General features: G+C 42.9%; 1 protein-coding gene across 1 annotated transcript in view; it reads right to left on the bottom strand.

Moving 5' to 3' along the window:
- LOC124718637 (pre-mRNA-processing factor 40 homolog B) overlaps positions 1–25128 on the bottom strand; it is a 190435-nt gene that overhangs the window by 132739 nt on the left and 32568 nt on the right. Inside the window, exon 2 of the mRNA XM_047244261.1 lies at positions 15287–15602. Coding sequence (XP_047100217.1) covers positions 15287–15602 — 316 coding nt within the window. The remainder of the gene's footprint in view (positions 1–15286; positions 15603–25128) is intronic.

Raw genomic sequence — 25128 nt, forward strand, 5'->3', positions numbered from 1 at the left:
GAGTGAAAATCTCATTCTTCATTTCTTGCTTTACATTCATATCTATTTTATTGTACAATGCACTGTTTTCAATTTTCCAGAACAACAATTGCAGTACATATGAAATGTGAGCAAATTTCAAAATTGCATTGCATTTAGAATAGCAAGATCCAAGTGACCGTTATGTGAAGAGGAGTTTGTAGAAGACATTCTAATTGATGCTGCAGAACTTTCATGTCCCACGAACGTTAGCACGTTCCAAGAAATTGGCCATCTCCAAACAAACAGTGACACGACATATAAATGTTACGGCTGGGGTTGGATGAAGCAACAGATCTTACAGATACAGGTCAGGTAGTGATATAAATATGGGGTGTTGATAACGCTCTGTGTGCAACAGAGGACGTTTTGGACTTAGCGACTTTGAAAGGGGCTACAACTGGTGTAGACTTACTCCAAGCTGCTGAGAAAGTGATTGATGGTGTCAGCATGGATCGGAATCTGCTAATCTCAGTGACCATGGATGGAGCACCTGCAATGTGAGGCCATCTGATAGGACTCGTAGCACTGATAAGTAAAAAGTTAGGACCCACAGAAGAAATGTTGTGTCAAATTCATTGCATTCTACAGTGAAAGGTGCTTTGTGCAAAATCAGTAACATCAGAAAATGTCATGTAAATTGTTGTTTGTGCTGTAAACTATCTGAAAACAAGTAGGCTTACGCATCGCCAGTTTCGGCAGTTCTCAGAGGAATTAGGATAGGAGTACGACGACATACCTTACTATACCGAAGTACGTTGGCTCACTCGTAGTAAAACACTGAAAAGATTTTTTATTTACATTTTACGTGAGAAGGGAAGGAGTAAACCAAAATTAGAAAACTTTTGCTGGATATCAGATCTTGCATTTCTCATGGATTTTACGTCTTACACGAACAGCCTGAATGTCAGTTTAAAAAGTGAAAATTATTAAATTTCTGGCACAATGGAAAAAATAAATGCTTTTGGAAGGAAGCTTGGTCTTTGGGAGAGCCAACTATTGTCTGAAAACTGTGCATATTTCCCTACCCTTGGTCTGGTCCACCAAAGTGCTAGATTTCAAGACTTGTCAATAACTGTAAAAATTAAAGAGCAACCTGGAGCACAATTTTTAGATGCTACGAGTATGTCTCCTATCATTCATTGTTTTTCACAGCCATTTTCAGCATAAGATGGAGATGCTCCCAATGATCTACAGATGGAACTGATCGACCTGCAGTGCAAAACATGACTGAAGGCCAAGTTCTTTGCAGTACAAAGTACAAAAGAACTCTACAAAAACTTTCCACAGCAATAATTTCCATGCCTGCATCGTGAAGCTGCGAGAGTCACATACATGTTCGGATCTACTTATGCGTGTGAAGATTTTTCTCCACAGCGAAAATGAATAACCCAAGGTTTCAACTGAGTATTAGTGACGAAAATCATCACAACGGCTTGTGTTTACCAATGGGTCATGCTTTTGTGCTCAACATTAATTTTATCATTTCTCATCACCAATTATAAAGATGTTTTGGAGTTCTTTCTTTTTCTAATTTAAAATTGTTATTTACTAACTGTTCCTCATCCTCCTCCACCTTACATTGAGGCACAGTTGTTATCTGAAAAATGCAGTATGAAATTGATTGTTCAAGATATACCTACATGCTTAAAAATTATCCTCTAATTATTGAGTGAAATGACTGATAACCTTGCCACAAAGGGTATTTAGGTACCTAACACAGCTGTAAAACCGAGCCGGCATATTTATGCACCATTTGTTTGTATGTTTTAGAACCTTGACGTTTGTTGATATGATGATGGAATTCACTATACCTTCCCATGACTGCACTGCACACTATGAAAAGAGCAGAAGAGTGCCCCACCTACAGCACATCCCAGCTAGTGGGTAAAGCAAAGCAGCAACATCTGTGCTTGGAAACATACACTAAATGAGCGGTGACAGTACCGTTTCCCTTGTTTAAACGTCTGGTGAGTGTCCGCACTGTGACCAGAAAGTTGCACATGTGCAGCAATTCCGCAAGTATGCAGAATATATGGCCACCACTGCTGTAATTGCACACCGTAATCAAAGAATAGGCACTGTCTTTCCAGCAGATGGCTGGCTTGAACTTCTTGGGACGAGCGGATAATGGATGACACTACTGTGTTGTAGGCAGTTTCGATGCCAGTTATCAGTGGTGGCACCAGCTTTTGTCACCAGCAAAATGTTGCCTCATACATATTCTTCATTAACAGATGAATGTCTACTGGTGTTTGACCTTCAGCAGCCAAGAAAAGAGCAACAGCACATTGGTCCTGTTTGGACACATATGGTAATAACATCACCATAGTTCACATTTCCACATTAACTGCACACATGTCAGAAAGGCATAGGTGGCACACTAATCCCTCATCTACATGTCAGTGCATATATACCTGCATCAAATTGTGCTACGTTGCATATATGCTGCAGCAACACCATCATATGGAAACTTTCTGAATGCGCCTTACACAATGGGGGTAAAAAGTATTCAAACAGTTCCAGACTCTACCTGTCCAGATGAAGTAGTTTGCTGGGAAACAAACAGACCTGGTGTTTCAAAAGATACCGTATCTATACTATACATGATGTATAGTGCAGAAAGGCACAACCAAAAGACCGTTAAGCGAGAGCATAATATTGTCATTTCCATCCTGAATTTTCCATTGTCTGACTATACATAATGTAATTCCATAGAATACACTGTGCCAGTAAAACAATACCGGTATATCTTTGCCCACTCACAATGCACTGCAATTATTGTCACGTATTGCAGACAATTATATTCAGACATCCTAATTCTTGACAATGAAATAATGAAAATACATGCTGTGTGTCAAAAAAAGTATTCAAATGCTTAAAGTTCTAGAGTTTGAAGCACCGTTCCACGTGATGAAACACGCTGGCAACACACAGTATTGGTGTTCTACAATACTTTCATTTTGCCAGTTATAAAGAAAAACTGTAAATATGCATCACTTTTCAATGTAACGAAATTATTCCAAAATGGTACAAACAATTATGTTCAGGAATCTTTATTTCTGAACTGTGAAAATTGACTAAGGATGTAAACAAGAATGAAAATACATACTGAGTACTGTAAAAAGTATTCAGACAAATTTCTTCACTCTGGATTGTCTCACCAAATGAAGTACACTGGCAAGAAACAGACTTGCAGTTTCAGATCATGCTGTATCTATTTTGTGCACACTGTAATTACATCATATGTTGTACAGTTGAAAGTTGTACAAATTCCTTGTCTTCTTATGACACACCAAAATTATTCCCACTTAATACAGGCAATTTTATTTGTGTATCACGAGTTTTGAATGTAAATATTGTCTAGGGATGTGAAGAGGATTGAAAATACATACTGCACTTTCTAAAAACTATTATGCTAAAAGATTCCGAAATGGAAGCACCTCTCCACATGAAGTAGTACGCTGGCAACAAATGGATTCAATACTTCATTTGCAGTAATACACAGCCTATGTCACATAAGTTAATAAAAATTTACACATATTCATCTCTTTATGGTGTGATCCAATTATTTCAATGTAAGGAAAAAATTTATGATATGAATATAATAGAGGGAAACATTCCACGTGGGAAAAATATATCTAAAAAGAAAGATGATGAAACTTACCAAACAAAAGCGCTGGCAGGTCGATAGACACACAAACAAACACAAACATACACACAAAATTCTAGCTTTCGCAACCAATGGTTGCCTCGTCAGGAAAGAGGGAAGGAGAAGGAAAGACAAAAGGATATCGGTTTTAAGGGAGAGGGTAAGGAGTCATTCCAATCCCGGGAGCGGAAAGACTTACCTTAGGGGGAAAAAAGGACAGGTATACACTCGCACACACACACATATCCATCCACACATACACAGACACAAGCAGACATTTGTAAAGGCAAAGAGTTTGGGCAGAGATGTCAGTCGGGGCGGATGTACAGAGGCAAAGATGAAGTTGAAAGACAGGTGGGGTATGAGCGGCGGCAAATTGAAATTAGAAATTAGCGGAGATTGAGGCCTGGCGGATAGCGAGAAGAAAGGATATGCTGAAGGGCAAGTTCCCATCTCCGGAGTTCTGACAGGTTGGTGTTAGTGGGAAGTATCCAGATAATCCGGACGGTGTAACACTGTGCCAAGATGTGCTGGCCGTGCACCAAGGCATGTTTAGCCACAGGGTGATCCTCATTACCAACAAACACTGTCTGCCTGTGTCCATTCATGCGAATGGACAGTTTGTTGCTGGTCATTCCCACATAGAACGCTTCACAGTGTAGGCAGGTCAGTTGGTAAATCACGTGGGTGCTTTCACACGTGGCTCTGCCTTTGATCGTGTACACCTTCCGGGTTACAGGACTGGAATAGGTGGTGGTGGGAGGGTGCATGGGACAGGTTTTACACCGGGGGCGGTTACAGGGGTAGGAGCCAGAGGGTAGGGAAGGTGGTTTGGGGATTTCATAGGGATGAACTAAGAGGTTGCGAAGGTTAGGTGGACGGCGGAAAGACACTCTTGGTGGAGTGGGGAGGATTTCATGAAGGATGGATCTCATTTCAGGGCAGGATTTGAGGAAGTCGTATCCCTGCTGGAGAGCCACATTCAGAATCTGATCCAGTCCCGGAAAGTATCCTGTCACAAGTGGGGCACTTTTGGGGTTCTTCTGTGGAAGGTTCCGGGTTTGAGGAGATGAGGATGTGGCTCTGGTTATTTGCTTCTGTACCAGGTCGGGAGGGTAGTTACGGGATGCAAAAGCTGTTTTTAGGTTGTTGGTGTAATGGTTCAAGGATTCCGGACTGGAGCAGATTCGTTTGCCACGAAGACCTAGGCTGTAGGGAAGGGACCGTTTGATGTGGAATGGGTGGCAGCTGTCATAATGGAGGTACTGTTGCTTGTTGGTGGGTTTAATGTGGACGGACGTGTGAAGCTGGCCATTGGACAGGTGGAGGTCAACGTCAAGGAAAGTGGCATGGGATTTGGAGTAGGACCAGGTGAATCTGATGGAACCAAAGGAGTTGAGGTTGGAGAGGAAATTCTGGAGTTCTTCTTCACTGTGAGTCCAGATCACGAAAATGTCATCAATAAATCTGTACCAAACTTCGGGTTGGCAGGCCTGGGTAACCAGGAAGGCTTCCTCTAAGCGACCCATGAATAGGTTGGCATACGAGGGGGCCATCCTGGTACCCATGGCTGTTCCCTTTAATTGTTGGTATGTCTGGCCTTCAAAAGTGAAGAAGTTGTGGGTCAGGATGAAGCTGGCTAAGGTAATGAGGAAAGAGGTTTTAGGTAGGGCGGCAGGTGATCGGCGTGAAAGGAAGTGCTCCATCGCAGCGAGGCCCTGGACATGCGGAATATTTGTGTATAAGGAAGTGGCATCAATGGTTACAAGGATGGTTTCCGGGGGTAACAGACTGGGTAGGGATTCCAGGCGTTTGAGAAAGTGGTTGGTGTCTTTGATGAAGGATGGGAGACTGCATGTAATGGGTTGAAGGTGTTGATCTACGTAGGCAGAGATGCGTTCGGTGGGGGCTTGGTAACCAGCTACAATGGGACGGCCGGGATGATTGGGTTTGTGAATTTTGGGAAGAAGGTAGAAGGTAGGGGTGCGGGGTGTTGGTGGGGTCAGGAGGTTGATGGAGTCGGGTGAAAGGTTTTGTAGGGGGCCTAAGGTTCTGAGGATTCCTTGAAGCTCCGCCTGGACATCAGGAATGGGATTGCCTTGGCAAACTTTGTAAGTAGTGTTGTCTGAAAGCTGACGCAGTCCCTCAGCCACATACTCCCGACGATCAAGTACCACAGTTGTGGAACCCTTGTCCGCCGGAAGAATGACGATGGATCGGTCAGCCTTCAGATCACGGATAGCCTGGGCTTCAGCAGTGGTGATGTTGGGAGTAGGATTAAGGTTTTTTAAGAAGGATTGAGAGGCAAGGCTGGAAGTCAGAAATTCCTGGAAGGTTAGGAGAGGGTGATTTTGAGGAAGAGGAGGTGGGTCCCGCTGTGACGGAGGACGGAACTGTTCCAGGCATGGTTCAATTTGGATAGTGTCTTGGGGAGTTGGATCATTAGGAGTAGGATTAGGATCATTTTTCTTCGTGGCAAAGTGATATTTCCAGCAGAGAGTACGGGTGTAGGACAGTAAATCTTTGACGAGGGCTGTTTGGTTAAATCTGGGAGTGGGGCTGAAGGTGAGGCCTTTGGATAGGACAGAGGTTTCGGATTGGGAGAGAGGTTTGGAGGAAAGGTTAACTACTGAATTGGGGTGTTGTGGTTCCAGATTGCGTTGATTGGAATTTTGAGGTTTTGGAGGGAGTGGAGCTGGAAGTGGGAGATTGAGTAGATGGGAGAGACTGGGTTTGTGTGCAATGAGAGGAGGTTGAGGTTTGCTGGAAAGGTTGTGAAGGGTGAGTGAGTTGCCTTTCCGGAGGTGGGAAACCAGGAGATTGGATAGTTTTTTAAGGTGGAGGGTGGCATGCTGCTCTAATTTGCGGTTGGCCTGTAGGAGGATGCTCTGAACAACAGGTGTGGATGTGGGAGAGGAAAGATTGAGGATTTTTATAAAGGATAGGAGTTGATGGGCGTGTTGATTGGCTGAGTGGATGTGTAGGTGAAGGATTAGGTGGGTGAGGGCAATGGATTGTTTGGTTTGGAACTGGTATAGGGACTGATGGAAAGAAGGGTTGCAGCCAGAGATGGGAACTTTAAGTGTGAGGCCTTTGGGGATGATGCCAAATGTCAGACAAGGCATGTTTGCGGAGGGAATGTACATAAAACTTAATGGGGTCGTTGTGAAGGTGTTGTGAGGGTGACATGGTACTAGAAGGTGGAAAGTGGAACACGAGGCTGAAATGAAAATGAAAATAAATATGAAAAAATATATGGGGAGAGATAAAGGTAAAATTAGAAAGCAAATGGAGATCTGGTGTGAAAAAAGGCGAAAAAGGGTTGGTTAGGGCTGGGCTATGTTGATCCTGTGGTGAACTTGCGTAGGTAGATAATGATGTGCATAAAGGTTAGGTGGTTGTGTTGCCGCCAAAACTATCCAATCTCCTGGTTTCCCACCTCCGGAAAGGCAACTCACTCACCCTTCACAACCTTTCCAGCAAACCTCAACCTCCTCTCATTGCACACAAACCCAGTCTCTCCCATCTACTCAATCTCCCACTTCCAGCTCCACTCCCTCCAAAACCTCAAAATTCCAATCAACGCAATCTGGAACCACAACACCCCAATTCAGTAGTTAACCTTTCCTCCAAACCTCTCTCCCAATCCGAAACCTCTGTCCTATCCAAAGGCCTCACCTTCAGCCCCACTCCCAGATTTAACCAAACAGCCCTCGTCAAAGATTTACTGTCCTACACCCGTACTCTCTGCTGGAAATATCACTTTGCCACGAAGAAAAATGATCCTAATCCTACTCCTAATGATCCAACTCCCCAAGACACTATCCAAATTGAACCATGCCTGGAACAGTTCCGTCCTTCGTCACAGCGGGACCCACCTCCTCTTCCTCAAAATCACCCTCTCCTAACCTTCCAGGAATTTCTGACTTCCAGCCTTGCCTCTCAATCCTTCTTAAAAAACCTTAATCCTACTCCCAACATCACCACTGCTGAAGCCCAGGCTATCCGTGATCTGAAGGCTGACCGATCCATCGTCATTCTTCCGGCGGACAAGGGTTCCACAACTGTGGTACTTGATCGTCGGGAGTATGTGGCTGAGGGACTGCGTCAGCTTTCAGACAACACTACTTACAAAGTTTGCCAAGGCAATCCCATTCCTGATGTCCAGGCGGAGCTTCAAGGAATCCTCAGAACCTTAGGCCCCCTACAAAACCTTTCACCCGACTCCATCAACCTCCTGACCCCACCAACACCCCGCACCCCTACCTTCTACCTTCTTCCCAAAATTCACAAACCCAATCATCCCGGCCGTCCCATTGTAGCTGGTTACCAAGCCCCCACCGAACGCATCTCTGCCTACGTAGATCAACACCTTCAACCCATTACATGCAGTCTCCCATCCTTCATCAAAGACACCAACCACTTTCTCAAACGCCTGGAATCCCTACCCAGTCTGTTACCCCCGGAAACCATCCTTGTAACCATTGATGCCACTTCCTTATACACAAATATTCCGCATGTCCAGGGCCTCGCTGCGATGGAGCACTTCCTTTCACGCCGATCACCTGCCGCCCTACCTAAAACCTCTTTCCTCATTACCTTAGCCAGCTTCATCCTGACCCACAACTTCTTCACTTTTGAAGGCCAGACATACCAACAATTAAAGGGAACAGCCATGGGTACCAGGATGGCCCCCTCGTATGCCAACCTATTCATGGGTCGCTTAGAGGAAGCCTTCCTGGTTACCCAGGCCTGCCAACCCGAAGTTTGGTACAGATTTATTGATGACATTTTCGTGATCTGGACTCACAGTGAAGAAGAACTCCAGAATTTCCTCTCCAACCTCAACTCCTTTGGTTCCATCAGATTCACCTGGTCCTACTCCAAATCCCATGCCACTTTCCTTGACGTTGACCTCCACCTGTCCAATGGCCAGCTTCACACGTCCGTCCACATTAAACCCACCAACAAGCAACAGTACCTCCATTATGACAGCTGCCACCCATTCCACATCAAACGGTCCCTTCCCTACAGCCTAGGTCTTCGTGGCAAACGAATCTGCTCCAGTCCGGAATCCTTGAACCATTACACCAACAACCTAAAAACAGCTTTTGCATCCCGTAACTACCCTCCCGACCTGGTACAGAAGCAAATAACCAGAGCCACATCCTCATCTCCTCAAACCCGGAACCTTCCACAGAAGAACCCCAAAAGTGCCCCACTTGTGACAGGATACTTTCCGGGACTGGATCAGATTCTGAATGTGGCTCTCCAGCAGGGATACGACTTCCTCAAATCCTGCCCTGAAATGAGATCCATCCTTCATGAAATCCTCCCCACTCCACCAAGAGTGTCTTTCCGCCGTCCACCTAACCTTCGCAACCTCTTAGTTCATCCCTATGAAATCCCCAAACCACCTTCCCTACCCTCTGGCTCCTACCCCTGTAACCGCCCCCGGTGTAAAACCTGTCCCATGCACCCTCCCACCACCACCTATTCCAGTCCTGTAACCCGGAAGGTGTACACGATCAAAGGCAGAGCCACGTGTGAAAGCACCCACGTGATTTACCAACTGACCTGCCTACACTGTGAAGCGTTCTATGTGGGAATGACCAGCAACAAACTGTCCATTCGCATGAATGGACACAGGCAGACAGTGTTTGTTGGTAATGAGGATCACCCTGTGGCTAAACATGCCTTGGTGCACGGCCAGCACATCTTGGCACAGTGTTACACCGTCCGGGTTATCTGGATACTTCCCACTAACACCAACCTGTCAGAACTCCGGAGATGGGAACTTGCCCTTCAGCATATCCTTTCTTCTCGCTATCCGCCAGGCCTCAATCTCCGCTAATTTCTAATTTCAATTTGCCGCCGCTCATACCCCACCTGTCTTTCAACTTCATCTTTGCCTCTGTACATCCGCCCCGACTGACATCTCTGCCCAAACTCTTTGCCTTTACAAATGTCTGCTTGTGTCTGTGTATGTGTGGATGGATATGTGTGTGTGTGCGAGTGTATACCTGTCCTTTTTTCCCCCTAAGGTAAGTCTTTCCGCTCCCGGGATTGGAATGACTCCTTACCCTCTCCCTTAAAACCCATATCCTTTTGTCTTTCCTTCTCCTTCCCTCTTTCCTGACGAGGCAACCATTGGTTGCGAAAGCTAGAATTTTGTGTGTATGTTTGTGTTTGTTTGTGTGTCTATCGACCTGCCAGCGCTTTTGTTTGGTAAGTTTCATCATCTTTCTTTTTAGATATAAGGAAAAAATTTTGTATTCATAAACATTGATTTCTGACTTTGAAGTCCGTCTCAGAACAAGTAATTTTATTCATGTTCTCTTGAGGTATTCGGATGGATCAAAAGTGTGTTCCAGCACACATTTCATTTTCCTCATGAATCGTTTGCGAATGACTTAATATTCGGCAAAACAAAACAATGGGAACACATTAAGTTGCAGACAGGCACAATTAAAAAGACACTTACACAAGGCTTTTGCCCACAGCCTTCACCAGCAGAAGTGGAACACACACACACACACACACACACACACACACACACACACACACACACACACACACACACACACACGCGCGCGCGACCGGCACATCCTGCAGCTCAGCCACAATGGATTCTGGCCGGAGTTGGTGGTCATGTGTGGGTAAGGTGTGCTTGCTTGTTTGTACAAATGGTGTGTGTCTCTCTTTTGCTGATGAAGACTGCGGCTGAAAGCTTTGTGTAAGTGTTGTAACTGTGCTGTCTGTTTTCGTTATGGTAAGTAGCAATCTATCTCTTCCTGCTTATAAGTTAGAACTCACCAAGAGCACAGTCGAACTGGAAAGAGAGAATGTGCAGACTGTGCAGCATTTAGCTCAAAAGTTATGGGCAAAAGAAGATTGGCAACAGCAAGAAAGGACAGAAATAGCAGTTGCCATGTGTGTTGTAAGTAGAGGTCTGCGCGGATGCGGATATCCGCGGATATATCCGCGGTATTTGTTACTTGGCGGATAAAATCGCGACCGGCGCGGGTATCCGCGGGTCATCTGCGGATAGTGAGCAAGGCATCTGCCCAGTACATATGTTGCAATGTTAGTTCAAAACTTCAAGTCTGTTGACATTCTTGGAATCTTGCAGGGCCCGGGTAGAGCAGATGTCTGTTGTCCTTAGCCCCTGGCTACGACCGACGTAGCTGTACCTAAGAGACCTGCACCTAATTCGTTTCCGCGACTGTGTCTTTTTTGTGTCCTGTGAAGTGCTCTCTGGGTGGCAAACCTGCCCACTGTCTACCAGACAGGTGCCCGTTGCAATTTTCCGCAGACTTCAGCTAGCGCTTTGTAGTGACAGAGTGACAACGTGCATAGTAGCAAATATCAGTGAGAGTTCTTTCTTCAAATGAACACCAGATCGATGGATACAATTTCGTGTAAAGTGAAAAAAGGTGATTTTACATTAGTGAAGGAAAACAAATTGAAATCACCAATTTGGAAAAAATTCGCATACATATTTGATGGCAACGAAAAGGTAAAAGATATAGTGGCTTGTTTTGCATGTAAAAAAGTATATTCCTACACTGGACACAAAAGTGGAACTTCAAATTTGCTAAAACATTCGTGTGAGGCTCGACAAAGTAGCATAATTACTTATTTAAATACCAAGAGACTCGTGAATGTTCCTGAAGTTCAGCCAAATTTGAAGACAGCCGCGACAGAAAAACTTATCAATCTTGTCAGCAAAGACATTTTACCATTCGAAGTTGCGTGTGGATCTGGGTTTCTCGAGACAGCACAGTTTCTTTTTGATGTGGGGGCCAAGAACGGTGCAGTGAGTGCTAAGGAACTGCTACCTCATCCAACCACTCCTAATTTCTATAACCACTGATTTTGTTGTCACTCTTCGGAAGACGAGTTATTTCTTCCAGACAACGTCAATTATTGCTGGCAGTTTAACTTTTTCACAGGTGCGCCAGCATTTTGCAGTGTAGGCCTCATACTGTAAATATTTTCACCTGGAAATGATGAGGACTGAACGTGTAAGCTATAATATAATCATCAGCTGACATGAATGGCTTCAAAATTTGACACACCCAAGCAGTGAGTACGAAAAAACTGACGGTAAATGATGCAATGTGCTAGTAACAGTTTAAAACCATCGTCATTTTCAGCTGCCTTGGCACAAGAGCAGCAAAATATAATTGTTTCTATGCACGTATTTTCATCATTTAATACTATTACATTGAATTTTATTTTTTTAAATAGCGTTTCCAATCTCACGAGATCCGAGCCACTACTGTGTGTGCTCTGGAGCGCCAATGCTTTCCTGTTTGGAATGGTCTGCTTTAGAGTAGGTATAGAGCATTTCCTGTGATTTAAGAAGTCAAAAGTAGTTAGGTTGTTGCAGAAATGGCACCCTAACAATAACTATGACATTACATACCATAATTTTAAGTACTACTGTCTATTACTATTAATTACTCATTCAAAACTTAAATATATGCGGATGCGGATAAGGAGCTTGCGGCTGCGGATTAATTGCTGCGAATGGGGTTGCAGATTAGGACCTTGCGGATGCGGTGCGGATGTGGATTGCACTTTTCTTATCCGCGCAGCATGCCGGATTACAAAAATTAAAACTAAATGTGGTTTGGATGTACACAATATTAATAATGAAATGCTACACCTTTGAAATCAATAGCACATTAACAACAGTCAATAAACACAACTGCTCAGAGATAAAACTACATAAAAAAATGTAAATATTCATTTGTTCAAAATGGTATATGTCCTTCACCAACTGCACTGAAATTTTGATATAATGCTGCGCTTGAATACAAGCATGTTTTTTATATGCCTCTTGGTGTGTGTGTGTGTGTGTGTGTGTGTGTGTGTGTGTGTGTGTGTGTGTGTGTGTGTGAGGGGGGGGGTTTGAAATAAATAATAATGTGGTGTATATAATGCATATATCTACATACTATCTGGCACTCCCATAGATATGTAAGTGCCCAAGCGTATTTGAATGCAACAAATTTAAATGTATGTTTGTTCAGAATCTTAAATCTCCAAAAGTTTTTCATCAACTGGTTTCAATTTTTACACAACATTACATTTGAATACATGTGCGTTTTTGTGTACCTATTTTTTTAATATATGTGGTCAGTCTAAAAAGTATCTGACCTTTGATTTTCACGCGCAAAATAGAGACAATTGCGCGGCGTCACCTTTATGCGCATGCCCGAATTTTGTCCCTGCCTTCCAGTGCATCAGCCGCTGCCTGTCGGTTGCTGAGTGAAGTGCTACACAACGTGTTCGTCGGATTACAATTCTCTCAAGATGATCAAACGTGTTGAGCAAAGATACTGCATTAAATTTTGTCAAAAACTTTGTGATTCTCAAAGTGAAACAACTCGTAAGATTCAGCAGGTGTTTGGAGAAGATGCGATGGGTGTAACACAAATTAAGGAGAGGTTCAACCGATTCAAAAATGGCCGTACATCAGCGGAGAATGACCAGCATTCTGGCAGGCCCCAAACTGCTCGGAGTGTAGCTGTTGTTGAGTGGGTGCAAAATTTGGTGATGGCAGATCATCGTTTGACCGTGTGGGAGATTGCCCGAGAGGTTGGAGTGAATAAAGATTCTGCACATGTAATTTTGCATGATGATTTGAACATGCAACGAGTGGCTGCAAAATTCGTGTCCAACTTCTTGTCGCCGGAACAAAAAGACCTCCGTTTTGACGCTGCACAAGACCTTCTGGACACCACCTACACTAATCCTGGGTTTCTGAACACCGTGATAACTGGAGATGAGTATTGGGTGTACTGGTACGACCCAGAAACAAAAAGACAGTCGTTGCAATGGAAGGATCCCGAGTCTCCAAGACCGAAGAAAGTTCGACAGGTGCAAAGCAAAAATCAAGGTGGTGCTGACTGTCTTCTTTGAGATCCGTGGAACTGTGCATCATGAATAGGTACCAGAAGGACAAACAGTGACAAAGGAGTACTATCAAGAGGTTCTCCAGCAACTCCGTGACGCAGTTCACCGCAAAAGACCAGACATGTGGACAGTGAAAAACTGGCAACTGCATCACGACAATGCCCCCGCACATTCATCCCACTCGATCCAAAATTTCTTGCCCAAACATGGAATTACAGCCATCTGCAAACCTCCCTCCTCTCCATACATGGCTCCTTGTGACGCCACTGAAAGGATCCCGCTTTGAGAGTAGAGAAGAGATAATGTGGAACACGATGATGGAGATGGACACCATTCCAAAAGAAGACTTCCAAAGGTGTTCCCAGCAGTGGAAGAATCCGTGGGCTAAGTGTGTGCAAGCACAAGGGGCCTACTTTGAAGGGGATTAGGGTCCCAACCCCGTCAGGTATTCGAAATATTTTTTCTGGCTAAAGGTTGGATACTTTTTACACAGGTCTCGTATAAGGGGGAAATAGTTACCAAAAACCCCAATTCTTACATGTTACTGAAATAAAAGTTTGGAGATATATATTTCGGTAGCAAAAACAAAAGTTGTACTTACGGCTTACCAGCTTATGATTAAAATACTGCTACAGGAACAATTTTCAATAACATTAAATAAGGCTCAAGGTCAGATGGAGGGTGGAAGAGGAGACAGGAGGAGATAGAGAGGACGGGAGGAGGAAATGGACAGAGAAAGGGGGATGAGGTGATGGGCAGGCAGAGAGAGAGAGAGAGAGAGAGAGAGAGAGAGAGAGAGAGAGAGAGAGAGAGAGAGAGAGAGAGAGGGGGGGGGGGGGGGGGGCAGGCCTGGAGGAGAGGGAGAGTGGAGATTGGGGGGAGTGGAGGTAGTCGACCGGGTGAGGGGGGAGGAGACGCACAAAAAGAGGGGGGAAGAGGAGATGCACAAAAAGAGGGGGGAAGAGGAGATGGACAGAGACATGGGAGAGGAGGAGATTGAGACAAATACCCAATTCCCACAAATATTAGAAACCTGTGCTCTCTCTTTTCTTCCTTTCCCATTTAAGCAGGCTCAGCCACAGAAACGGGTAACTGGGAGCAGCTAGCTGCAGAATAAGTAGTTTTTGTCTCCTGTTAGTCAAACTACTTCATCCAAGTTGTGGGAGGCAGACAGTAGTACAAAGTAAGGGATTGCCTTTATGGGTGATGTACAAAGTGAACTCCACCTGCCCCGAGGCAGCTACAGTGACTGAGAAGGCCCTAAAGAAACCCAAAAAGTGACGGTTAATGGTGCTCCGGTGAAGAAGTCGACGACAGCAACAATAGAGAAACACTTCTTCAGAACAGTGAAACTGACCGCATAGAGGTGGCTTAGGCCACGCAGTGCCCGTAACACTGTCGGCGACACCTTACCTAATGGCAGTCCTCACAATAGAGCCTCAGATAACATGAACAGAAGCAAAGGGTTAGCACGCAAACACCTAACGTCTGAAGAAAGGAGAAGAAAAAGTTTTTACCTTCTACAATAAAATAATGTTACAACAGAGTTTTCTTTATGATACATTGCAACCTGTCATGCAGCTTTGCAATGAACACTGCTAACTGCCTTATAGTTACCATGAATTTTCAGACTGCCTGTGACCTCCTCAAACACAAAAAATTTTAATAAGCAATTATCAACAGACTTACTTCCGGGAACTGCAGGCACCGGCAAGGAGGGAAGGACAGGCGGCACGCTGACCGGCGGTACCACTGTTGACGCCATCGTGGAGGGCGTAACCGGTGGTACTGCCCACAGTGGGGGCTGTCCCCCGTATACGGGCGGCATGGCCGGAGGTACAGAAGGTGGGGGTGGCAGCCTCACATCACCGTGGCCGGTCGCCGGCACCGCGGCCGCAGCTGCCAGCGGAGGCGGGAACGGACCTCGTGGCGCCATAGGCGGCCCAGTATAGCCCGGCGGTGGAGGCGGCGGATAGCCAGGAGGGAGGCCGCCACTGTTCACGGCCTGCAAGAAAAAGTTGGAACGACCTCTTACACTGGCATCAAACATACAGTCCTCCTCCTCCTCCTCCTCCTGTATCCAGATCGAGTGAGATGGTGCAGTGGTTAACACATTGGACTCACATTCGGGAGGATGACGGTTCAAATCCGCATCCAGCCATACTAATTTAGATTTTCCGTGATTTCCCTAAATCACTTCAGGCAAATGCCATGATGGTGCCTTTGAAAGCGCAGGACCAACTTCCTTCCCCATCTTTCCCTACTCCGATGGGACCGATGACCAAGCTGTCTGATCCCTTTCCCCAAATCAACCAACCAACCAAATAATCCTGTATGCAGACATTCTGCCACAGAAGATGAATCTCACCATGAAGCAGCAACCGAGTTAAAAAAAAACCTTACTTTAAATGCAAGTTTTGACCATGACTAACGCGAATATTAATTGAGACTTCAAATTATTGTAATCACTTGTTTATTATACTTTACACTATGCATTTCGAAGGAATATACTTCAATCATAAGGCGGATTAATGTCAATAAGGCATCTTTTGAATAGCATGGGACACTGAAAGACAAAATTTATTTTATTACAGAGCTCCATGTTATGTGGCTAGTTTCATTTAATAGGTAAACAGTAATATAAATGAAAATAATATCTTTGAGTGGTCACAGGCTGCTTTCTCAGTTTACTCGCATCAAATACACACTAGTGTTCAGAAAAAAAAGAACGCTTTGAATGACTACAGGAGATGTACATTAGTATGTTCTGCAGAAATGATTAGCATTTGAACCATGTCCGCCTGCAAGTTCAAGGTCAACACTGATTTCAAGGTACAACACCACCTATTGGTAAAATGTGCCTGCAGTGCTGACCACCACAAATGAACTCTGGAACCAGATGAATGCAGCACGGATGGCTATACTACAAGACGCCATTCGCGGCTTATACACGTCGATGCCATCATGAATGGAATAAGTTATCAGCACCCACAGCGGACCCTGGGCCTACTAGGCAACAAGCACATGCCGAGCCAAGATGACCAAAATGCTAATCATTTCTGCAGAACAAAGTTATGTGCATGTCCTGTGAATATGAACATAATATCTCTAGCCGTTCAAGATGTTCCAATATTAGAGAAGGAAAGTCGCGGAGATGCTGGGTCGCAACAGGCACAACAAAAAGATTCTCACAATTATAGCTTGCGGGAATTAAGGCCTTTGTCAGCAACAGACACACACACACACACACACACACACACACACGTCTCCAGTCTCAGAAAACTGAAACCACACTGCAAGCAGCAGCACCAGTGCATGATGGGAGTGGCGACTGGGGGGGGGGGGGGGGGGGGGTTAAGGAGGAGGCTGGGGTGGGGAGGGGAAGGGATAGTATGGTGGGGGGGGGGGGGGGGGGGGCAGGGGGGGCGGACAGTGAAGTGCTGCAGGTTCTGTTTTTTTCTGACCATTAGTGTACTTTTTATAAACCGTGCTAAATCAGGATGAGATATGAAAAACTAACAAGTGCAAAGAACATATTTTCAATAGTAATAATGCAGTCAACAGTGGCATATTTTACACATATTTAGTAGCTTAGCACCCACTGCTTCACTTGCGTAGACTGTACGGTCTGGAGAGATTTGTCTTTTGTTGTTTTTCTTTAATCAAATTTTTGTGTTCGCACATTGCAACATTGTCTAAACTTTTAATGCTAAGCATGGTCTTTTCCGTGTGTACTTCTTACCAAAAAGCAATTCTGGTAGTTGGAATCTGAGATCTTTTTTAAGCCTGCCTTTTTGGTTCTTGTGGTGATATTTGCACAAAAACTTTCATCTCCAACACAATTCTTTAGAAGTCAAATACCAATGTTCATAGAAACATTTAGTGGTACTTTAATAACGATTTATTTTCAAAATAACTTTTATCCACTATTTTACCCCCTTAGTGTAAAATGTCTAGAAATGTTGATAAAAGTATTTTTTTTATATCTGATTAAGAAACCAAATACCAATTTTTCAAGTTCCAGCTTCAAAATTGCCTTAATAGGGACATAATTCCAGAAAACCTTTTATCCCCTACTTCATTCTCTTACGAGTGCAATTTCGAACAATCCCTTACTAAATGATGCCTGCAGTGTATGGCCAATACCCTCTCCATATTTCAAACTTCTGTTCCTAGTGATTTGGGCTGGGCAATGACGAGTCATTTAATCAGTCAGCCTATATTTCACCCCCCCCCCCCCCCCCCCAAGGTGGAAGGATTTCCAAAAATACAAACATGTAATTCTTTACATCTAATCAAGAAGCCAAACATAAATTTTTCAGTGATTTAGCTTATGAAATATTTTCATAAGATAGATGAACAGATTGAAAAATCAGGCAACAAGTAGCACATATTTTTGCAACTGGTTGGCTGATTTTTCAATCTATTCATCTATTCTGAATTACACAGTTGCTGTTTCACAGTCATGTTTAAGATTTTCATAAGAACTTTCATTCCCTGTTTCAACCCCTCACGGGTTGAATTTTCCAAAAATACTGACCACATTTTTTTAAAATTTCTCACCAACAAGTCTCAAACACAAATCTTCAATGCAGCTTTAAAAATGCCTTAGCAGTTCCTTAATGATGATTTGTTTAAAAAAAATACTTTCACCTGCTATTTCATACCCATAGGGAATAAATTTCCAAAAATCCTAAAACATGTTTTTCTTTATTGCTGACCAGGAAACCAAATACCAATTTCTGTGGTTCTTGCTTCAAAACTGCATTAATAGTTGCACTTTATTTTTAAAAATCTTTGATCCCATAAGCACCCCTTTAGGGTGGAATTTCAAAAAATCCATTCTTAAATGATGCCTACAGGATAAGATCAACACCCTCTCCAAATTTTAAATTCTTATCCTTACTGGCTTGGAGAGGCCCACTGGCCATTTGACCATCTTCTTCTGTGCGGATGCAAAATCAGTGCCAGAACTCTTATGGGAATCGGAAGTAAAGCCGTGAGTAATGAGTATAATGGGCAGGGGCACTATGAATATAGTGCGGGACAGTAAGTTGCGAATGTGGGTCTCACGGAAGGCATGCCAGAGATAAGTCCCTTCAGTCGCACTATTCCTCTGTGTCCTTGGTGGCTCAGATGGATAGAGCATCTGCCATGTAAGCAGGACATCCTGGGTTCGAGTCCCGGTTGGGGCACACATTTTAAACTGTCCCCATTGACTTATATCAACACCTGTAAGCAGCTAGGGGTATTCATTTCATTGTAATTTCATTATAGACAATTATTATTATTATTATTATTATTATCATCATCATATTCAACACTGGAAAATCCAGGATGGACTAATGACAATATTATCAAAAGCGCAGATTGCTCCTCACCATATAGCGGAGATGTTGAGTCACAGACAGGCCTGTGTGCCTATAACTATGAGGTCATCAGAGAAGGCACCACATACAGTTTGATCACAACAGAGCAGTGGGTTGTTAACTGTAGGATTCGAAGTGTCTTTTTTATTGTAACTTGGGTCTGTACTAAGAGAAGGAGACTCAAAGGCAAGGAAATTTTATTGAATGTTGCACAGGTACATGACACTATTTTTCAACAGTCGCCAAGTCTCTTGTAAACAGCAACTGGAATGTTCTATCAATCACTCTATCCCTTGACGAGATAGAAATCCGCTCCTTGGTCACTGAGTCACTTGTGAACCACTGTGTGAACGTCAATCATGTTGGAAAATCTTTTTGTCTCAAATGATCTTCAACTGCCTGTGCTTCAGCCTCTGCAGTTGATGCCAACTTACAACTTACTTTCTTCCTGATCAGTGTCACCCACACGAGTGTGGCCTCGGTGCAATTGTTGGTGCCATTTGGCTATGGTTGGACATGGCACTGTATTTGGTCCATATACTGCCACAATTTTACAGTGAAACTGTGTGTAATTTACAAGTTTAACCCGAAATAATTATACATCCTGCTTGCTTCAACTTTGCAGTACGTTTCCAGTTTTCGCACTATTTCACTTGCTCACTGTGATGCACCAGTTATCCACAGCAGAACTGTCTCTGCAAGAAACCCAGAACAGGAATTCTCTTCTGACAATGTGCCACTATTGTTTCCCAGTGCTCTTAGCATGGGGCAATATGTGTAACTTACTTTTTGAAGCCCTCTTGTATAATCCCCCAAAACAAACAGTGAAAATATAATAAGCATTTCCAGTCAAAATGTAAGCAGCTCAACATTTTAGACAAGGATGTTCCTTAGAGGCTCAGCTACTCCAAGCTTTTATTTATTTGCACCAACTGGGCATATTTTCATTCTGAAATCTGTTGTTTCCAAAATTAATACAGGAGAGCACAAAACCATAATTTTTTATTTGTCAAATACATTACAATGTGTTCCACAGCCTACACTCAATCCTTAGCTGATATACAAGTAGTGCAGTTCTGGAGTTTATCTGTTTCATGCATCTGGGAAACCATTGGAGATAAGACGTCTGAGGAAAGCTGCATTAAGCAGATCTTTTACTGGACAAGTGATGTGAGGTGTTGCGCCGTATAGCATGAAAACAGTGGTTTCCACACAGCTGCACTCTTCCAGAGCAGGAATCACATGCTGCAAAAGGAGGTCTTAATAATATGGAGACATCATGAAACACCTGACAAGCCCTCCCTGTGTATTCTCTTCAAAGAAGAAAGGACCAAGAATAAAGCTGTTTGTGAATTTTCACACCATAGTCACATATGGCAAGTGCAGTAACTCTTTGTGCACAACGTGTAGTTTCACAGTACCTCGAATTCAGACATTCTAGGTATTCACTGTACACTGTGGTGTAAAATGTGCCTAATCACAATGCAGAATAGTGCCTGGTCATGTCATCAACTTTGATCCATGCCAGAAACAGGAGAGCAAACTCAGAATGTTGCTGTGGACATGAGGTTTCAGTTGCAGCATCATCTGGATCTTGTACAGGTACCACTATAAAATTGTGGGACGGACAATTCTCATGACACTGCACAATCACTAACATTACCCAGGGCACGTGCAGCATGGTCTGTTACAGCAACAGCGATCTCGTCGATAACTTCCACCAGGATCGGATGTTAAGCTCACCTATATTTTCAAATTTTATTAGCAGCATCTTTAAACCACTTAATGACATCGGATCTCTTCTCAGACACTTTAGTGATACTCCCTCAATGCAGCACCGTAAGTGGTGCTGCTCACATAAAACAATTTCACTAACAGTGCAAGGTTTCTCTTCTTGATAGCCGTATTGTTGTGGCTCGTCAGGTCATACTGGAAGGATGTCATACTGCTATACAAATAGTGTGCAGTGCCAGTTCTGCACCTGGTGGCCTAAACTGGAACTAATTTTTTCCAGCATAAATCGATTCTACATTAACACATTAGAATATCTACCAAGTTTCATTGCCGTGCGATAATTACAACCCATACTGGACCTCCATGAGTAGCTGCACTTAAATTACAACCACCTAGTAATGTGTGCTATCTTCCCAGAACTGATGGTTCCATGTGAATAAGCAAAACTCTGAAGTTGCAGTATACTTAAGACAGAAAAAAAAGAACTGTGATGTACTATTTTCATCAGTGAAAATGGGAAGGTGGTAGGGGTGGGGGGAATCTGTGCTGTGGAGACCCTATACACATTGATCACCTATATCTATACTCTTCAAACAATTGTAAAGTTTATGGCTGAGGGTACTTCCCACTGTAACAGTTATTAGGCTCCCTCCCATTCCATTCACATGTGAATCACGCAATCAGTGACTGATTGAAGTCTCTGTATGTGCTGTAATTAATCTAATCTTATGCTCAGCATCCCTACAGGAGCAATATGCAGGGGATGTATCAATTGTTCATACCATAGACTTTAACAAAACTGAACAAAATTATCAAACAATGGGAAGAAAAAGTAAAAGGGATTAACTTAGGAAGACATGCAAACAAATCATAAATGCCTGGCATTTGCAGATGACTTGGCAATATTTGGCAACCATAGCAAGAAGCACAAGAAGCTCTGGAATACTTACACTAAGTCTCTGCCACAACAGGCCTAAAGATATATGAGAAACACGATACAGGGGAAGAAAGAACGATACCACACAAGCCATGCATGCAAAATACAGAAATGTTAAGAGAGTGGAAAAACTCAAATATCTTGGGAAATATACATAAATAAAGAGGATCAAACAATGCATCCAACATAGAATGAACAGAAATAGAGAAGAGATGAAGAAGAGCAACACATTTCATCACAGGCTGGTTTAGTAACCACAAAAGTATCACGCAGATGCTCGTCCAGCTATAGCTATAGGAGAGGTGGTGTGCATTATGTCAATTCTACAAATATTCTGTATCACAAAGAGTATGCACTAAGTTTTGTGGCAGTGAAGTGTCATTTAGTTTTCTGCAAGGCATGAGCTAATGTTATCCACTACCATATTTGCAAAATAATTTACATTTTCCACTCTTTCCTGAAAGTAGTCGCCCCCTGTATTACCCACTAATTCCTACTAAATTTCAAAGTAATCACCCATATTAAAAGTGCCATATTTTGTGCTGAAGTTTTGTTGTGATGAAAGAATAGAGTAATCTTAAACAGAAGATTTCAACTGTTTATCTCAGTGCGATCATGTTCCTTGTGGCCGTATCATAACAATAAAATTCCTGATATTTTAACACCCCCAGTTTCCCCCGTCAGCCAATGGCCTTGCCACATTAGTACCACCGGTTCCTGCCAGATCACCGAAGTTAAGCGCTATCGAGCTGGTCTAGCACTTGGATAGGTGACCACTCGGTCCGCCGGGCGCTGTTGGCAAGCGGGGTGCACTCAGCCGTGAGAGAAACTGAGGAGCTACTCGACTGAGAAGGAGCGGCTCCTGTCACATAAACTGACATATGGTCAGGCGAGCAATGTTCTGACCATATGTCCCTCCATATTTGCATCCAGTGACACCTGTGGCCCAAGGATGACACAGCGGCCGGTTGGTACCATCGGGCCTTCATGGCCTGCTCCAGCGGAGTTTTGTTTTAGTTTCTCCTGTCAAGCAGGCAGGGATTTTTGGACTGGAAATAATACAGCAAAATCTTTATGCTTGCAACACTTTCACATAATGAGCTGTGACATTTGTGAGTTTTAGTATTTCTATGGACGGGGTTGTAGCCTATTTTGAATGTTATTCAATTTGTACATTTAGCGAACAGTAAAGGAAACAAAAGAAAAATTTGGAGTGGGAATTATAGTTTATGGTAAGAAATAAAAACTTTTAGGTTTGTCAATGACACTTTAATTCTGGCAGACACATCAGAGGACTTGGATGAGCAGTTGAATGGAGTGGACTGTGTCTTGAAAGGAGGATATAAGATGAACTTCAACAAAAGCCAAACAAGGATAATGGAATGTAGCACTATTAAATCAGGTGATGCTGAGGAAATTCGATTAGGAAATGAGAAACTAAAAGTGGTAGATGAGTTTTACTATTTGGGCAGCAAGAAATTGATGATGGCTGAAGTAGAGAGGATATAAAATGTACACAGGCAACAGCAACAAAAGTGTTTTTGAAGAGAAATTTGTTATCATCGAATAGAGATTTAAGTGATGGGAAGTCTTTTCTGACAGTATTTGTCTAGAGTGTAGCTATATATCTAAATGAAACATGGAAGATAAATAGTTTAGACAAGTAGAGACAGAAGCTTTCGAAAAGTGGTTCTACAGAAGATTGGTGTAAATTAGATGGGTAGATCGTGTCACTAATGAGGATGCACTGACCAGAATTGGGAGGCATGAAATTTGAGGCACAACTTGAGTAAAATAAGGAATCGGTTGTAAGACACATTCAGAAACATCAAGAGATCACTAATTTATTATTGGAGGGAAGTGTGGGAAAGGGGGTAAAAACTGTAGAGGGAGGCAAAGAGATGAATACGGAAAGCAGATTCACAAGGGTAGTTATTCGCAAATGAAAAGGCTTGCATAGAGTAGAGTAGTATGGAGAGCTACGTTAAATCAGTCTTCGGACTGGAGAAGACGACGATGCGCATCTTAATGCAAGGTGTTTATGGACCTTTGCTAGTCATACTGTATGTTAATGAGCTTGCAGACAATACTAATTTTATCCTTAATGAAGTAATTTCCGAAAAAAATCTGCATAAATATTCAGCCAGATCTTGATAAGTTTTCAGAATAATCCAAGAGTGTGGTGATTCTTCTGAAAACCTGGAATTCTCATGGAATACATTTTACCTGTAAAAATTGGAGAATCCTCAGAAAATTTCAGGAATTTCATAAAATCTCACGGAATTCTGATTTTAACTTACCACTAGAATTTAATTTTATTGAGTTTTATAAATCACAAATTTTAAAATACTTTATATTTCAAAGTGGTTTAATTATATGAATATTATTCTATACGAATTATCTATGTTTAAAAACTGTGGTTAAACTACTGTTCATGGTTAGTATATCTCAGCTGAGAGGAAAGTAAAGTCTTTGTAGTGTGTTATCTCCCCCCTCCCCCCCCCCCAATCCTCCCCACCCACTGTTAATACTGTATGATCTGTCATGAGCATCTTATGACACCACCTTCCTCTCCATACCCAGAATCCACAGGGATTTTTTTTCACATCTGAATAGCCATCACGTGCAAAGATCGGCAACTTGTTGCAAATGTTCATAAATGTAAAAGTCTGTCTCCACAAAACAAAAAAAACAATAGTATCCTATGACTGCAATATCAACAATTCAGTACTGGAATCAGTCAACTGGTGCAAATACCTATGTTTGTAGGGATATGAAAAAGAGTTACCACACAACCTCAGTCATAGGTAAAGTAGGTGGCAGACTTTGGTACATAGGTAAAATACTGGGCGACTGTGGTCTGTCTACAAAGTAGATTGCTTACAAATCACTTGTGTGACCCATCCTAGACTATTGCCCAAGTATGTGGGACACGCACGATTAACTAGGGATACTGAATATATACAGCCAAGGGCAGCACAAATGGTCACAGATTTATTTGACCCAGTGAAGTGTTACAGACATATTGAAGAAACATATATGAATACAGTGTTATTTGTCTGTCTGACCTTTAGGAGCATTTGCAGGTTCCAAATCTATTCACTACAGGATCTTCCTTTTCTGAAGCCTGCTTGATACTCATACTATCTTTATAGTAGATTGTGATTCTAGTTTGTTGATTAATGCCTTGGAGAGAATTTTGCAGGTGACCAGTAATAATGAGATATCTCTGTAGTTATTAAGGTCTGTCCTGTCATTCTTTTTGTGGAGTGGCTGAATCAAAACACGTTTCCATTCCCGTGGAATCTTCTCTGTATTATACACAAATACTTATTGTTAACAGTAATGTTTTATAAAACTACAAAGTTACTTTTACTTATGAAGATTTCTCTCCATAAAGGATGACACTAAGTTTGTATGATATTCTGTACACACAAGTTTTGTTCATTAAGTGACAGTGTGGAACTGTATCAGACACCTTCCAGAATTCA

The sequence above is a fragment of the Schistocerca piceifrons genome, chromosome 10 (assembly GCF_021461385.2).
Source record: "Schistocerca piceifrons isolate TAMUIC-IGC-003096 chromosome 10, iqSchPice1.1, whole genome shotgun sequence".
Lineage (NCBI taxonomy): Eukaryota > Metazoa > Arthropoda > Insecta > Orthoptera > Acrididae > Schistocerca > Schistocerca piceifrons.